The sequence below is a fragment of the Phalacrocorax aristotelis genome, chromosome 7 (assembly GCF_949628215.1).
Source record: "Phalacrocorax aristotelis chromosome 7, bGulAri2.1, whole genome shotgun sequence".
In the NCBI taxonomy this organism is placed as follows: Eukaryota; Metazoa; Chordata; class Aves; order Suliformes; family Phalacrocoracidae; genus Phalacrocorax; species Phalacrocorax aristotelis.
Genome location: NC_134282.1, coordinates 32,046,649 through 32,063,289, shown reverse-complemented (window position 1 = coordinate 32,063,289; position 16,641 = coordinate 32,046,649). Strand labels below are relative to the sequence as shown.

At 44.7% G+C, this 16,641-nt stretch overlaps 1 protein-coding gene across 3 annotated transcripts in view; it reads right to left on the bottom strand.

Annotated features, from left to right (window-relative positions):
• CSNK1G1 (casein kinase 1 gamma 1) overlaps positions 1-16,641 on the bottom strand; it is a 63,564-nt gene that overhangs the window by 22,966 nt on the left and 23,957 nt on the right. For all 3 annotated transcript variants that reach the window (XM_075099740.1, XM_075099741.1, XM_075099742.1), the window contains exon 4: positions 7,173-7,324. In XM_075099740.1, coding sequence (XP_074955841.1) covers positions 7,173-7,324 — 152 coding nt within the window. The remainder of the gene's footprint in view (positions 1-7,172; positions 7,325-16,641) is intronic.

The window sequence follows — 16,641 nt, the reverse complement described above, 5'->3', positions numbered from 1 at the left end:
CTTATTCAGATGCTCATTATTAATATTGCTTTTGAAACTAAATATATGGCAGATGAAGTTCAAATAGGCCAGCAAGCAGTTCTCCTTTGGGTTCCTAACTTGATGATTCCAATTGGAAATAATTCACAACTTCATTTAATTTGTTACCCTTTAATTTCTTTTTTAGGTTTTAAACGAAAACATGAATTTCCACTTATGGCTGTCTAGGTTCATGGCTGCCCTGCACACATGGTGGCTTTGTTAAGCAAGACGCTTCTTTGGAAAGGCTGTCTGCCCATCTGCAGGCCTGTGACACTACAAAACCACTGCAAAGCTCTCGCACACTACAAATTTTGCACTAACGAGCGTCAGTCCGCAGAGGTCACTGCCGCACTGTTGCAGTGGACCTCACAGCATGATGCGATCAGATTCAATGAAGATGAGAGCCACCAGCTGGTCATACCCCCCAGGGAGCTCCCTGTGAGGAATCACTGGTTCCTGAGCAGTTCTGCACAGGGTCAATACTGGCAGGACCTCCTGCACGGGGCTCCAGATCACCAAGCCAGCTGATCAGCTGCCCAGGCAGCAGTAAGCCCACGTTGGCCCCTCCAACTGACCCGCTCACCTCAACCACGAGGGCCATTGGGCTGATAGACCCCAAATGCTCTTTGGTTTCTCCCTCTGAATCCAGACACATCCTCAGCTGGCAAACCCAGATCTCTCTTTTTCTTTACAGATCTTGGATCCGCACCTGGCTGAAAGCTCCACACACATGTGATCACCCCATCCTGCTCCCCAAGGTTCATTAGATACCTTATTTTTAAGGAAAACCTGCTGCATTTCCACCACTTGGAAAGAAGTAACAGGCAGGAGGGGGCAGTGCTCCTTATAAAGTAAAAAACGCTGCACAGGGAGGGCAGGAAACAGGAAAAAATTGACTACAGGTGAATCAGTCTTAAAAAATAGGACTTGCTCAAAGGCTCTTCAGAGACGGTAACAGCACGTGTTACCGTTCCCCTCCCCTCTAAGTAGTGATTTATCTCAATGTGCTAAGAAAATGGGTTTCACAACGAACAGCCATTATTTCTAATCAATTATAGGATGATGAAGGACAGACCAGATGCTCTGCACTTCAGCCATTCTTCACACTTTGAATCACCTACAGGACACGGCAGCAGATTGGAAGACAAAAAGGTATGTCTGGAGGCAATTCAAATTAAGATGCAACCCTTAAAACTAGAACAAAGCATTTCCTCACCTCCCCATACATAATGAGCTTCCAAACAGAGCCTGACTGGCTCATTTGATTTGTCTCTACTACTAAAGAAGCTCAGTTGTGGAAATGGCCAACAGCAATTACACAACCTGAAAAAAGCATGGTTTTTTTGTTCCTTAAAACCTCACAGCAATTCACATTGGCCAGGACAACAACCTGGACAGCTGAGACATCAGCTGAACCAATAGACTCCAGCAGTACTTGAAGGTTTACCTGCTTCTTTTGCTTCCACTGCACACACAGAGATGCTGTCAGGTCTTTCATATTCCTTTTTTTTTTACTTCCACCTGCCTAGATGCTTCATGATGTGCTGCCAGAAAGCTGTGTGCAGCCACCGATGGCTGAAAGACACTCTCCAAGTCAGAAAGATGTTTTCTGGAGTAGCCTCCATGCTTTATTCACCCTGACAAGACACACAATCTGCTTGTGGCTGCTAGTGAGGAGGAGGCAGTGACTATCTGCACTGCATTGCCCTTCCAGGCTTGCTGTCCGAGAAGAAATGAGCAGTGCTGGTGCAGCGCGACCTCGGCCTGACTCAGACCCATTGCAGAGCTGAAGAGGAGGAGGAGTGGAGTTCCCACTCCAGACATACACTGGATGCAAAGACACGGTGCCCACTCCTTTTGCGTTTGAACTACAGGCTCTAATGTCTGTGTGATAATTCTACGGACAGAGAAACCACTGCAAGGAGCTGGGACTAACTCTTGGAATTGCTTTTATACTGGAAAAACAGTGACTGCAAAGCAGTGTTAACATCTGTTCTGTGATTTTAACGGTAATAAGGACAGACTATGGCATTTTATCATAGGGCACAGTAATGGTAGGGGTAGATGAGAGACTCTGCTTGTGGATTAAAGCAGGATTTCCATGGCCACAGCATGCTTAGTCCACCTTTGGAGCCACAAATCTCCATTTCAGACGTTGGAGAAACCCCTGGGAAGGAAAGCATCCCCTGGCAAACAGCAGGACCCCTGTGCTGCAGCTGAGAAATAGGAGGATATTTGTGACATTTAATCAGATGCCAAAGAAACCCATGCTTTTATTTTCCTTTCTCCTGTCAAGGAAGCGAGTGTAACAAACCCTCTTTTCCCAAAAAGGCAAGTCTTGAAGATCCGATCTTGCTGGCAATCCCACCTCTAGGCCCTCCTGATAAATCGGAGCCCTTCTTCCACACATCACCTGCTTAAATATAGATAAGATCAGCAGAGATTAAAAATTTTTCCTGGTTAAAGACTCTTTTGGTGTCTCCTATGCAGGATGATTTTGATGGTCGCAAGTAAAAAACTTGACCATGACTTGGTCCAGATCACAGCCAGAAGTATTTGCACAGCGCCTGGCACAACAGGCCTCATCTCTGACAGAAAGCACTTAAAGCAAGGGTGAAAATAAAATTTACTCCTGACAAAACTGAGTTGTCAATGAGCATTGCACATGTTGGACCTGGCCAAGAATGGAAAATTGAAGTCAGAATACAAAACATTCTCCCCCAGCCCCAACAACAAGTCAGCTCCGCAAAGCCCTGAGATGACTTCTGATTTATGGGCTTTAGGGACCTATGTCGGTGAACATGTTTTTAATTGCCAAGCTTTGCTTCGTTCAGGAATGTCAATAACTTGATCTATTCAGCTGCACGCAGAGGATGAAGGAAGCTGTTCCAGTTTGATGCCTTTGGCAGAGCAACATGAAGCACCAGAGACACATGAGTTACAGCAGTAACGGAGCTGGAAAACTTCCACTGGAGAAGGAAAACAGACGACTCCTTCAATGCAGGTTTTCACCAAGAGGTATGAAATGGTGCATTAGACCAAGAGCATTTCTGATTTGACTCAAGCTGTGCTTGATAAGCTGCTGCCACAGCTCTGAACAAAATGCACGCTCACCAGAAGACCATGTGAGCCTAGTGACAAACCTGAGGGCTGCATGGCTCATCCCCCTGCCAAAGCAGACCTTCCTACTCTGTCATCTCATCTGAAAAGATTCCAAAGCAGGCTCTCCTTGAAGACTCATTATTGTCCAGTCTCTATCTCCCTCAGCTAGGACAGTCTTCTTGATGTAAAACCGCATTTAGATTCTCCCATAATCACAAGTGACACTCCTTAAAACAATGATGATATATTTGTTTCTCCTAAAGGGCTTTTCTTTCTTCTAACATCTGTAGAGTGAAAGGATCCACCCCAGTCCTGAGATGCTGCTACCTGTCAAGCTAAGTAAGCATGGATGCTTATTAAAAAACATCTTTCAGGGATGCCTCTGGTTAAAAATTGACAACTGGACACAAAAAAAAGCAGATCAAATGCCACCGCACAACATCCAAAGTTCCTGCCTTAGCATGCAGCACACATGTAGATGTGTCAGAGATGTGCTGCAGCAGGAGTCAGGCTTAAGGAGGAAAAGGGGGGTGAAGGTAGCTAAACAGGACCTTGAAAGCAGCAGCTGGCTGCTGTCAGGCTGAGCCTCAGCAGTCATGGGCAAAGAACCACACAAAGAGCAGAGAAGGGACTGGATGCTCCTAAAGACATGGAGATCATTACATGCGAGTGAGGGGAGAAAGATCTAGGGGACAAATGGGTGGACACTTAACATCCCACTAGCTCAGGGCACCCTGGCTGTCAGCCTTGCTTCTCCAGCTGCCAAGACATCTATGGCAGACATTTCCTTCCTTCCCCTCCAGAGAGGATCATACCCAAAGCAGGAGAGGCAACGCAAAGGTGACTCCCAGCATCAGGGTCACCTCCTGGGAGCTCCCTGAGCTCCATGCTGCAGAGGGGCCTTCCAGACAAGTAGTACTGCTTTACCTTTGGGTGGTCTTCTGGGCTTAAAAAAATAAAATTTGATGACATTTTGGTGAGAACTGGACCAGAGTAGCAGTTTTCTGCAATGTGCCAAGTTGTCCCTTGCGCCCTATATCAGGGCAGGGTGCTCCTCTCTGCTGTCTGGGTGGTACCAGACCATTCACATTTCTGGAAGTCTCCCTGGATATTAGGCTTTGTTAACAGGCACGTCAAGCATATCAGGAGAGAAACACTGCTCGTGCAACCCACTGGATTCTGGCAGTGAAGTTGTCTGTCTCCTCAGGCCTGCGGTTGGAATTACAGCAGCTTAAGCAGGCTTGGCTGGTCAAAAGCAAGAGCAAAACATAATTTATGGGGGTGAATCCACTGAATTTGACAGTCCAACTTGCCTTCGCTGATGTGCCTCTCACACTGGAGCATAACAAGTGACTGCAATGATTTAGCGTACAATCTAAGATAAATCCAAAACAATTTCCCCCAAAGTCTTGTGGCTGGAGCAAAGGGTTTTCATTCCAGTTGAGCACTATGTGCCAGCCCCTTCAGAAAATACATCTCTGAGGGCCAGGTAAGCCCTTCTCCCAGGAAACCCCCCAGGGAAGGAGATGGGGCACAACTGAAGACGCTAAATCTGCCTCCTTAAGTGCATATGCTCCAAGTAGGTAACTCATGTAATCTTCCTGAGAAGACTGGAAAGGTCCTAAAACATCTCCCCATGGAAGAAGGAGCAGCACTGATGTCTGGAGAACATCAACCCCTCTATTTGTGACTGATTTTGGTGTCCCCCCGAATCACCCTAAGCATCTGGTTTTTCAAACTGGTACCAGTGTCCAGATGAGTTGGCAGGTCGGTTGAGGTCACAAGATCAGCAGATGATGCCAGTGAAGATCTTCCAAGTACAGAGCTAATCTGCAGCCCTAGGGCTTGGCGAAAGGCAGACAGACAATGCTGTGACAATCTTGAGTTCCACTGATGAAAGAACACTTAAACCCAACAGAGCTAGATCGCTCAGCCTTAGGAGGACGACTTCATGAACCCAATACCAGGCAGGCACTGTTCAAACTTCTGTATCTGTGACCTCAAATTTCCAGATTCTGCTGTGGCAAACTTCAGTTTATTTAGAAAGGATTGTGTCCCTCGCTCCATTACCATCTTCTCTTTCCTTCAACAATTCTATTCACAAATATGTTAACATGAATACAAAATCCCACCTCTGCTGTGTCACCTGGGTATCTGCAGACCACAGGTTGAAAAACAGAAAGCCAAACTAAAATCATAACTGCTTGGCCCTACTGAGTCACGGAAGTTCACTCACCAAGTTTAGTACATTTTGTTTTCACATTGTCCACTTTTAACGTAAATACAAATCCAAGCTACCACTTTCAGCTTGGTTTCCTTTCCTTTTGAGGCAAATTAGGGGCTCTGTGATGCTGCCCATAGATCTATTATTTTCCAGCTGTTAGTCATTTAAACCCAGTGGCCAATTTTGACCAAATTTGACCAAGGCAGAGACCTTGAATGCTGGTATTTTGGCTAAGGATAGCCCAGCTCCCATCATTCTGAGAGGTTTCAGTCTATGAGTGGCCTGGTAGCACCAAACCAGTAAAACTGGCAGGACTGTGGGAGTGTGCTGTGCTCCCTGTGTCCCAGGGAACAAGTAAGAAATGAGATGTTCTGGGGGATGTTGAAACAGGGAGGGAGCTGGGGTAGACACTGGGCCAGGGGCATGTAGGGGACACAGGACGCAGGTCCATAGGAATCTAGCTTCACTGGTTCTGCTACGCAAGGAGCAAGTTTACTCATAAGCATAATTTAACCTTCCCTTCACAAGAAGAAGTTTTTCTCAAACCTGAGCAGCTTTCTTTTATAAGAAAAACAGAGAGAGACTTTTTACCAAGACCTGTAGGGACAGGACAAGGGGCAATGCTTTTAAGCTGAAAGAGGACAGGTTAAGGTTGGACATAAGGAAGAAATTCTTCATGATGAGGGTGATAAGACACTTGAAGAGATTGCCCAGAGAAGTTGTGGATGCCCTGTGACTGGAAGTGTTCAAGGTCAGGTTGGACAGGGCTTTGAGCAACCTGATCTAGTGAAAGATCAGATCGAGTGAGATACCAACTGTATGAAGTTTTGCAAGGGCAAGGGCTGGATTTTACACCTGAGGCACAGGAACCCTGGATATACATACACACTGGGGAATGGGCAGCTGGAGAGCAGCTCCCCGGAGAGTGACCTGGGGATTCTGGTTGATGGCAAGTTGACCATGAGCCAGCAGTGCCCCTTGGCAGCCAAGAGGGCCCACTGCATCCTGGGGTGCGTCAAGCCCTGCATTGCAGCCGGTCGAGGGAGGTGATTGTCCCACTCTACTCTGCGCTGGTTCAGCCTCACCTCAAGTACTGTGTGCGGTTTTGGGCGCCACAGTATGTTAAGGATATAAAGCTGCTAGAGAGTGTCCAGAGGAGGGCCACAAAGTTGGTGAAGGGTTTAGAGGAGAAACCGTACGAGGAGCGGCTGAAGTCCCTTGGTTTGTTCAGCCTGGAAAAGAGGAGGCTGAGAGGAGACCTCACTGGGGTCTACAGCTTTCTCACAAGGGGAGGAGGAGGAGGAAAAGGTGCTGATCTCTTCTGTCTGGTGACCAATGACAGGGCCTGAGGGAACGGCAGGAAGATGTGCCAGGGGAGGCTTAGGTTGGACTTTAGGAAAAGGTTCTTCACCCAGAGGGTGGTGGAGCACTGGAACAGGTTCCCCAGGAATATTCAAGCCTGATGATATTCAAGAAGCATTTGGACAACACCCTAAGAGACATGGTGTGAATTTTGGGGTTGTCCTGTGCAGGGAAAGGAGGTGGACTTGATGATCCTTGCGGGTCCCTTCCAACTCAGGACATTCTATGGTTCTATGAAAGATGACCCTGGCCATGGCAGGGGGATTGGACTGGATCTTTAAAGGTCCCTGACAACCCAAACCATTCTGTTATTCTACAGTGGAAGGAGATTCTCTCTTTAACCAACAAATATACCTGAATCTCGCTCTGTATCAATCCCATCCTTCAGCTAACCCAAGACTGACATAAACACGAGTCGGCTTCCTGAAGGCTGCTGGGCAGACCCCTGCCCACTGTTACTCACCAGTTGGATGGCTATCATTAATACCGTCTTCAAAGTGAATGTCCTATCACAGAGGTCAAATAAGTCTTCCAAGCTAGGACCAAGCAGCTCTAGTACCATGGCGTTGTACTTTCCACATGGTCCGAAGTAATACACCTGGGGAAGCCCTTCAGCTGGAAGAATATGAAAAGAATTGAAATCAGTCAATGGGACAATGTTAATACCTTTCCTCCTGACTGTAAATCTTTTCCTGGGCAGAGCCTTTATTTTTACCTCTCGAGCGTCCTTTCTGTTTGGTCCTGCCCAGCAAGCAAATAAGTTTCAGCATGTGCTGTGAATAAACTGAAGGCCAAATCAGTGCAGGCTTTGCTCAGCTACCGCCTTGAACAGACAAATGGATTTCAAAGCAATAACACAACCACATGAAAGCATCTAGCTTTGGCAGCTTAAATGCTTGGACTTACGGAACAGGACATGGAGTTCCCTACGTTGCAGTAAACACCAGGCAGACTACAACTCCAAAATGGGCCGGCACTCATCTGAGCAGTTAGGGAGATGATAGCCCTTGCAGAAAATGAGGCATGTCCAAAAAAGGGCTGGTTTTTCAAGCAAGATAATACATAGCTGCTGTTTTTCAGCACAACCTTACACAAAGTTTACTGTTATTATTCTCACAAGAAAGGAAAAAAAAAGTTTTCCTTTACAAAATAGCAAAGATACAAATTTTGACCCATCGCCATGTAAAAATAAGCAATCATAGTCATAAAGCATATGTGCAAACCATTTTGCCGTAAGTAGCACACAAAACCCTCGACACCCAACTGGTAGGAGTCAGAGCCTACCCTTCCCACCTAACAGCTCAGCAACAGATTTCTCAGCAAGAGTACACAATATTTGTACTCAGCTGACAGTAGCTTCTTGTGTGCATTAGCTTTCTGAAAGACACCAGAAGAAAAAGGAAAAAACCAGCCTCGGTGCTTGAACACTCGCTGAGCTGCACTGAGCTCCTTGAATTACCTTCTAGTCAAAAAGAAAAATCAGACCAGCCCATACAGGGGGGAATTCAGCACAGGGCTCACTGCAAATTTTTCTAATCAGCATCTAGCACAGGTGCTTGGCGTCCCAGCATCAGTATCTAGCTGTGTAACACTTCTTAAAAATATATATTTCCAGTCTACATCTCATAAGCAGTTCCAAAATGCACTGGAAGTGTTTTTGTTTTGAAATATGGGGTTTTGTCCTATGTCAAAACAACACCTTTGCTTGAATACTCGAAGGTATGATGTCCTGCTATTGAGTGTAAAGGCCCAGTATGGGGAGCACTACTATATACATGGTCTGTTTTCACGAAGTCACACAGAAGTCCATAAATAATATAGCATGGGTCCTCAAAGGACAATGATTGTAAGTTTTACGGCATGTTTTAAGTAAGTGCATATACACACCTGTATTTACACAAGACATCAATACTAAAGGTGGCAAAGGAACCTCACTAATTGTCAGACACCAGAATTAAATTGCATGTGTAACTGCATACATTTGTATCTGCTCTGTGGCATGCTCAGGCAGCCTAGCCCAGCACAGGTCGAGGCAGTAAAATAGGGAAACACTAAGGGTGGAGTGTGTTAGCAACATAAGTTTAAGTCCTGCTACAGATTTAGGAAAGCCTTGTTGATCTGCCCAATGGCACTCATCAATTTGCCAACAACACAATGAATGCGGCAGTGAGATTACTAAAGCTTAAATATTACAAACTTATGCTGCCATGTATTACTCAAAAAGAACAAAATGCAGCTTGACAAAGATTACCATAGAATGGTTTTAATCTCATTAACTCACATGCTTGGGGAATCATGTTAGGTATCAGTCATCAGGACGCATTAATGACATATTACAGAGTATTTCAGGAATTCCCAGTCTAACTGGAGTTCTACGTCCTATGTAAAATATCACCATGTACTAGTACTTAAGGGGTAGCTACAAAGAAGATGGAGACTCCATTTTTACACAGAGTCACATGGAGAGGGCAAGGGGGAATGGACACAAGTTACTCTTGGGGAGATTCTGATTGGACACCAGAGGAAAATTCTTCACACTGAGGACAGTCAACCATTGGAATAATCTCCCCAGGGGAGTGGTTGGCTTGGCCACGTTGGACACCTTCAAAAGTTGTCTGGACAGGGTGCTGGGCCATCTTGTCTAGACTGTGCTCTTCCTAGAAAGGTTGGACTAGATGATCCCTGAGGTCCCTTCCAACCTGTGATTCTGTGGTTCTGTGATTTACCCAACCTGGTCTTGGGAGGCTACTGCTCCTAAGAGAGATTCATGTTTTAGGAAGCATTAACAGCAATTAAGTCCCCTAAGAAAACAGGACATTTTAATGCAGAAGCAATTCAGAAAGCCGAACAATGATGGGATCTGATCCAGGCAGCTCCAAAACATTTTCAAATATCCCCAAACCAACATGAACGATAATTTAATGCCATCAGCTTAGTGCTGAAGGCTTGAAAAACTGCAATAGCTCTTGAAGTAACTCATGGTGAGCCGCTGAGTTTTCAGTAAAATCCGATGAGGACTTACCTATGTTACCTCTTATATCAAGATCATCATCTCTACTTTTTAAAGAGTAATAGTAGAGAATAATAGAAGAGAATAACATAATATTCTATGGAAAGTTTAAAACTGAGACCATTATAAATTCAAGACGTATATATACAGTGAGTAGTTCTAGCACAATTTCTGCAGCAGGATGACAGTACTGAAAAGTGCAAATCAGGAAGGAAACCGCTTGGATTAGGAGTGTGCTAATTAAGGTATATGGGAGAATAAAACTGCAGAAAGGCTCTTAAGGAAGACGAAGAGTCCCATTCCCAGAGCAAGGGGAAAGGAGTAAATTTACAGCCTCACTTGGTAAAGAGAGAGCATTGCAATTAAAATTCATTTCCTACTGGACATATGAACCAGGAAGATAAAGAGCAGGAAGACTCAAAAGATGGGGATTTCAGGTAGGAAAGGAAGCAACACAACTGTTTAGTGCTTTCTAGGGTCCTAACGCTTGGAGTTAGCTTTACCCACTCAAAGCCTTATGAGCCAAGAGTACCCAATGAGCTTAGAGTACCACTCTCAGCTATAAACCTCAGGAAGGCTCTGCTCTAGGTAGGAGCTCCTGCAAGGTGAAGCTGTAGCGAAGAACATTTAAAAAAGCATCCTAAGTGCCAGCCTATGGAAGACACTATTAATTTCAAGCATATTTTTAGGGTTCGATTTTTCTCTGAGCTGTAATGCTGCCAGCTCTGCAGTCAAGGCTTACCTCTTGACTTTGCTAGAATAAAAATGCTGTAACAAATATCTAGTTTTCAGACCCAGGCTGCATCACTCACACATCCTAGACCCAAAGAAGCATCGCTGACAAGCCCTTCAGAGCCTCTCAGACCAAGCCAGGGCTCCTCAGCTCCATACTGGTTATTGAAATAAAGTTATGGGGGATAAAGGATAACACACCCGTAGCTCACTCAAACACAAGCCAACACTTAGCATCATCATTTAGGAGGCATGGTACTGTTGGGTTGATGGTTGAACTTGACGTTGGGGTGAAGCTCAAAAGAGGAGTTGTAAGCTTGATGCAAATATTAAGGCTTGATGCCTGCAGGATCCAAGCAGGCAAAAGAGGAAAGGTGATTTCAGGGTGCTTCTCGCCAAACTTGAGATACAGGCATCTCTAGACCCATTCTGCTTATGAACAGTAAAAAAGAGCAGCCTAAGAAAATGTGCATAAAATTTTATTTAATCACAGCCCATCTGCATAATTCAGGACGTAGCTTGGTTCTATTTCAGCAACAAGTACTGTGCCCTGGTCCCACTGAGTCCATTGCCGTGATGAATCACAGGAACTCTACAAATATCACCAGTAAATCTGTAAATACTTAAGAAGGATGTTGCCAACAGAAGAGATTGATTGAGGAAAAATTATCTTTTGTCCGGGCAGTCGAACTTGAGGTTTTTAATGGTAAGCAATTGTGTCAGCCGAGGACTGAAAAGGTCAAAGCAAGCCACGGTGCTGTGAAAGTCTGTCCTAGATGAGCAGTTCTGGATTCACAGAGTGCAGAATGAAAAGCAGAGGGCAAAGCGGAAGCCTCCTCTTGAGGATTCAAAGGTACAAGTCAACACTTGAAATACAAATCATGATCAGTTTAACCCAATTAATGTACAAAATAACATCTAAACAAGGAATTTCTCCATGGCGTTAAACACGACCAACATGTTAGGGCAAGAAAATCCAGGCACGACACGTGCAGGTTCTCCTTTGGAGAAAAAGCAGCCTATTACAGCAGAGGCTGCTGCAAGCAGAAATCATCTGAATTTGCTTAATGGCTTTATTCTTGCTGCTGAGTGATTTGGCTTGACTGTACATAAAAGACCCCACTCCACCCTTGCTCTTGTGGAAAGTTTATCACCCCAATAAACACAAGCTGACCACTACACTGGAATCCACAGGCAAATTCTGCTATTTCAGCAGTGCGATGTCTTGGAAAAAATTCAAGCTGAGCACAGCAAAAACCTAGCATAGCATTTTGGAGATTAAAGCATTGTGACTGGAATGAGAGCAAATGCATACATCAAAGCTGAAAACTCAGACTTTTCTTCCACTGCACTCCTGTGCAGCCACACGACTCTGGCCTCGGGTTTCCCAAAATACTAAAACTCTAACTGCTCCTGCGGGCTGCCACCAAAAGGGACTGTCCCATCCTCACTCCACCCCCACCCATTCCACCGCCTCCCTGTGTTCACATGGCTGAGGAATAAGGTGGATGAACCCCAAAAAAAGCTTAGTGTTTGCTTGAGCCTGAAGGCAAAAATGGGAACAGTAACAAACAGAATGACTGCTCTTGAAGAGAGCTCCATTTGATCAGGATTAACACCAGGGAACTACACCTTTCAGCAAATTTCCATCTCAAGATCAAGCATCCTGATTGATTCAAGTAGTGCTGTCTTGCTGCCACATGCTTTAAAGCATGGCTAACAGCCCTAATAACTCATCTGACATCCAGCATACTCCAACAAGCCATGTTAGACCAGGCATCAGATGTACAAGTCATACAGACAGTCCAAAGCCATTTCCAGGACCAGTTATGAAATGGTGACTGGCAGAAAGATGCCAATCAAAGGTTATGCCCAAGGGAAATCAGATTTTGCAGCATCTGCCCCACATGGAAGGCACAGAAAGTAGAAATTGTCTGCTGTGCCAGAGAATATGTACTGATGCTCTGTATATGAGCATCATGAGAAGCCATGAATAAACCTCGTGCAACAGCGAGCAGCCCAAAATACACCCAAGAGGAGATTAGGTAGCAAGTGGCACCTACATCAGTAGAGGTGCAAAAGCCAAGTCTCCGTACATCAAATTGCCAGGAGACAACCGCAACTTGTGAAAAGTGAACGATCCTAGTAGCTTCTGATTCACTGATTTTTTTTGCTCCCATGGGAAATTGGTTTCCACTGCCCTTAGATGTGGTGTAGCCAAATAAAGAGAAGGTGACATCTTCAATTTTAGTAAGAGGAGTTACAGAAGAATTTAATAATCTCCCTCCATGCAGGATTCAAGGCTGAGCTCTATTGCAGAGCGAAGACACTCTTGAGGAACCCCAAATTAGATACCCAAAGACAGAAGGAGGGGGGAGCAATTGAACATCAAACGAATGGCTGATGCTCATTGCAAAAACACACTATGTGAGCAGCAAGAACTATTCTTCACAGAAATGAATGCAGACACATGACGGCAGCATTAGTGCACAAAAAGTTCTGTGTGATTTTAAAGCAGCACCGATGAATGGAACGTAGATTGTCACAAAATTCTCATTCAGAGCAGAAAGTTTATTTTTACAAATCACAGAACACAAATTACATGATAAACAGCATAAATAGCAACCGTGCAAGAGCTGAACATCTATAGCTAAAATTAAACATGTTCCAAACAAATTAAACAAATTGCTCTAGAGTAGTCAACCCATTTAAGCTGATTACACTAATGAGGATCTACCCTTCTCTTAATTTTCAAATCAGAATAAAATCCTGTCTGAAACAGAAGCTTCGCTATCAGTGTGGACTGGGCCAAGATCTCATCTTTTAACCTCTTAAAACATGCACTGTGACAGTGGGTTTAAATCTACCCAAATATGTTGGTTAATGGGTTATGTCTATGAGCTGAAATTACAAAGGCTCGTTCTGACCTTCAGGTTTCTGAATAATCTGCCTCAAAAATAGGAAGAGGGGGAGAAGTTAAGATAGGCTTGTTACTTGGAATAAAGTTAGGTAAAAGTCTTTCAAATATTTGACTGCATACATTTCAGAGATGTCTGATTTCAAAGCAGGACTGCAAAAGCTTTTCAGTTTAGGCCTTCACCTTCAACCATAACTTGAGGATTTTGGGGAAGGACAGAGATTTTGGGTCATTGAGAACATTTTCTCATTTGTTAAAAGAAAACACCCAGCAGTTGAGATGCAAAGGAAGACAGCAGAAAATGTATTTTCTGACTCTAGCACCAACTCGCTTGCAACTGCTTCGCAAGTAGAAAAGAGGGTGATGGCACAGGGTCCACCATAATCTTGCCAATCACTCCAAGACTTTAGAAACCTTGAAATGGCATCAGATTAGGCAAACAACCTAAAAATAGTAAGCTGATCCAACACACGCACAAAAACATCAACGGACAGAAGTGGGGCTAGAGCAGCGCTGTGACTCAGCGGCGACTGCAGTCAGAGGATGGGTAGGTACTGCAGCAGCTCCCTTCCCACTGCTCTGATGGAGATCAGAGGTGACCAACATGCTCGGGAATCATGAGTGTTTTCAGTTCACCTTATGGCTGTAAAGCTCCTGGATAATTTCCTTCCTCTCCTGAGCTCTGATACTCTAGTTTCAGAGACCACGATTTACCTTTAGTTCTCTCTCACTCATCCGAACAGGTGAAGGGCAGCCGGACCTGTCCAGAGCATCTGGCAGCATCCCACCGCCTCCTGACTGCTTCCCCATGATGCTGCCTGGGAGATAGCTGGATCACCATTGGCTTTGGCTCCTCTGGAAAAAGGGGCACTCAGCAGAGCTTCGCAAGAATGAATCCCAGCTGCTCCTCTTGCTTGCCCAAAGCCCAGCAAGGAAAGCAGCAGAGAGTGCTGCTGGAGTAGCCACCACCTCAAACCTCGACTGGCCATTGTGCTGGCTTTCTCTGCTCCCAGCCCCATATATTCTAGGTATTTTCTCCATAACTACTCAACCTATTCCAGATGGCATCTCAGCAGCCCTTTTACAGCATCATTATGAGCTCCTCTTATTCACGCTCCCCCTGAACATCCTCCTGCTCTGTTTGCTCCAACTGCTGCCAGACACTTGGCTCTTCACTGCCAGCTTTTCACAACATCTTTTCCCTGCTTCAGTTGGGTAATGAATCATTCCCCTTCTAGCAAATGCTAAATGCTCTTGCGTCGCTGCCCAGCAGGAGTAGCTGTGGCTTAAGCCCGTCAGCAGGCAAGAAGGGTGCAAAGCTGCTGCCAAGAGGGAGGAGAGGCAGAGCAAGGCACTTACCCTGCCCTTGGACATGGAAAAGGCACAGCTCAAACACTCTCTAAACCCAAGAGGTACTTGGAAATAAATCAAGGGAGAATGTCACAAGTTGGATCAACACCACCGCCCCTGATGACCACAGAGCAAGCCGAGCTTTTAATGGGAAGAGATGACACTTGGCACACAATGCTACAACAGTTGTGTAGAAGCCATGAGTAGACTGAGCTACACTCATCTCCAATGAGTCTGCAAGTAAAGTGTGGCTTCCACACAGAGTCCAAGACTCCAGCTTCACTCCAGAAACCTAGCATATTTTGTGCCTCTTCTCAGGATATGCAGGATGTACTGAATCCCTGCTGTGTTTTGAATAGCTTGGTAGTATTTGAATCTACAAAAAAAAGGTACGGGAAAAGGAACAGAAGAAAAACAGACATGTGAAGGACAGAAGGAAGAACATATTTGTTCTTGCTGCTGGTAAAAATCCAAACGATTTGATTTTTACTACAGTTGCAGAAAAACAATTTTCACGATCGTTGTGTTATTAAAACGGGGTGGCATTTCATTATCCTTGAGTTGTACAAGCTGGTTTCCTAATATCATGGCATGACTATTGAACAATTCTTCATGTACAGAAAGAAAGAAGCAGTTTCAGAGAAGGTATCATGAGGACATTCACACTAGTATTAATAAAAACAAAATAAAAAAAAAGATTGGGAGGAAAATCAGTCCTGGAAAGGCTAAGCTACAGGAGGACTTTCAAAAACTAGGAAATTTACCCAGAAACTCGCATTCACAGGCAGTCTTTAGGTGTAGTGAGTAAACTACAGTCAAGGGAAATTGTTTCAATTCTTGACAAAGACAGAAGAATAAAGCGCAACACAATAAACTGCTTTTTTGGCAAGTTTCAGGAGACTGAAATCATATTTCTAGGGCTCAAGGGAAAAGACTGCACTCAAATCTCCACATTACCATTGGATTTTATACCAATATATCCTTTGCCCAACAATCCCTTCTTCCAGTGATGATGGCAGCTGGTACATAAGACAACACCTTATGAGAAGAATCAAAACAGTATATAATTTTAGAAGAGTTATTTTAAACCACCCCAAAAAATTATAGCTTAGGTTCTAGCTTAATTATCTACCTTTTCCCCGCACACCTGCAATACAAGGACAAGGGTGGAAGAAAATATCAGAAGGTTTAGTTTCACATAATTATTCCTGCTTTGCTTTCTGGGTTTCTTTGTGCATTCAGTGGCCCCTGTGTTTTTGCTAAAAGGCATGAGAAGCTGCGGCACTGCAGGTTTTTTTAACTTCTTGAGGGTTAAGTGAGGGGTTACAGCAGCCTGAAGGCAGTGGAATTTGCCCAAAAAGTTCTTGTGTAATTAAAATACAGCCTCATTGGGAACCTGCTTCCCAGGCTGCTTTTCCACCTCCAAGCTCAGCTTCTCCGGTTGAAGGTCTGCGTCACTCTGCACATGGGCTCCATGCTGTTCAGCCAGTCAGGCGCTATCAGCAGCCTTCACAGCTGGGATCATGGCTCCTGTGTGATGGATCTAGCAAGAAAGGTGTGGCCTCCTGCTCCTGCTACACTACAAGTCACCACATGGGTGAGTTTTGCCTGTCAGTGCAAAGCCAGATCACACTTGTGATGGCCAGCTGGGTTCTACTGGTTAATACCAAAGGTAAATTATTTCCTGTTCAGTTTTCCTTGGCTGTGGAGTTCCTGCATTGGGTCAGCTCTGCCTGCTGAAGGGGAATTAAGTAGCAAGTTTTGGCTTCTGTGTTTTAAACAGATAAGGCGAGGTGACCAAGGGTATGTTCTGTGATTGCATTTTTTCCTTTGAGAACAAGTTATACATGTTAATTACATTACAGGTATAATCAACAGGAAGCTTAAGAAAGATCAACAACAGAACTCTTGGTTGCAAGACAG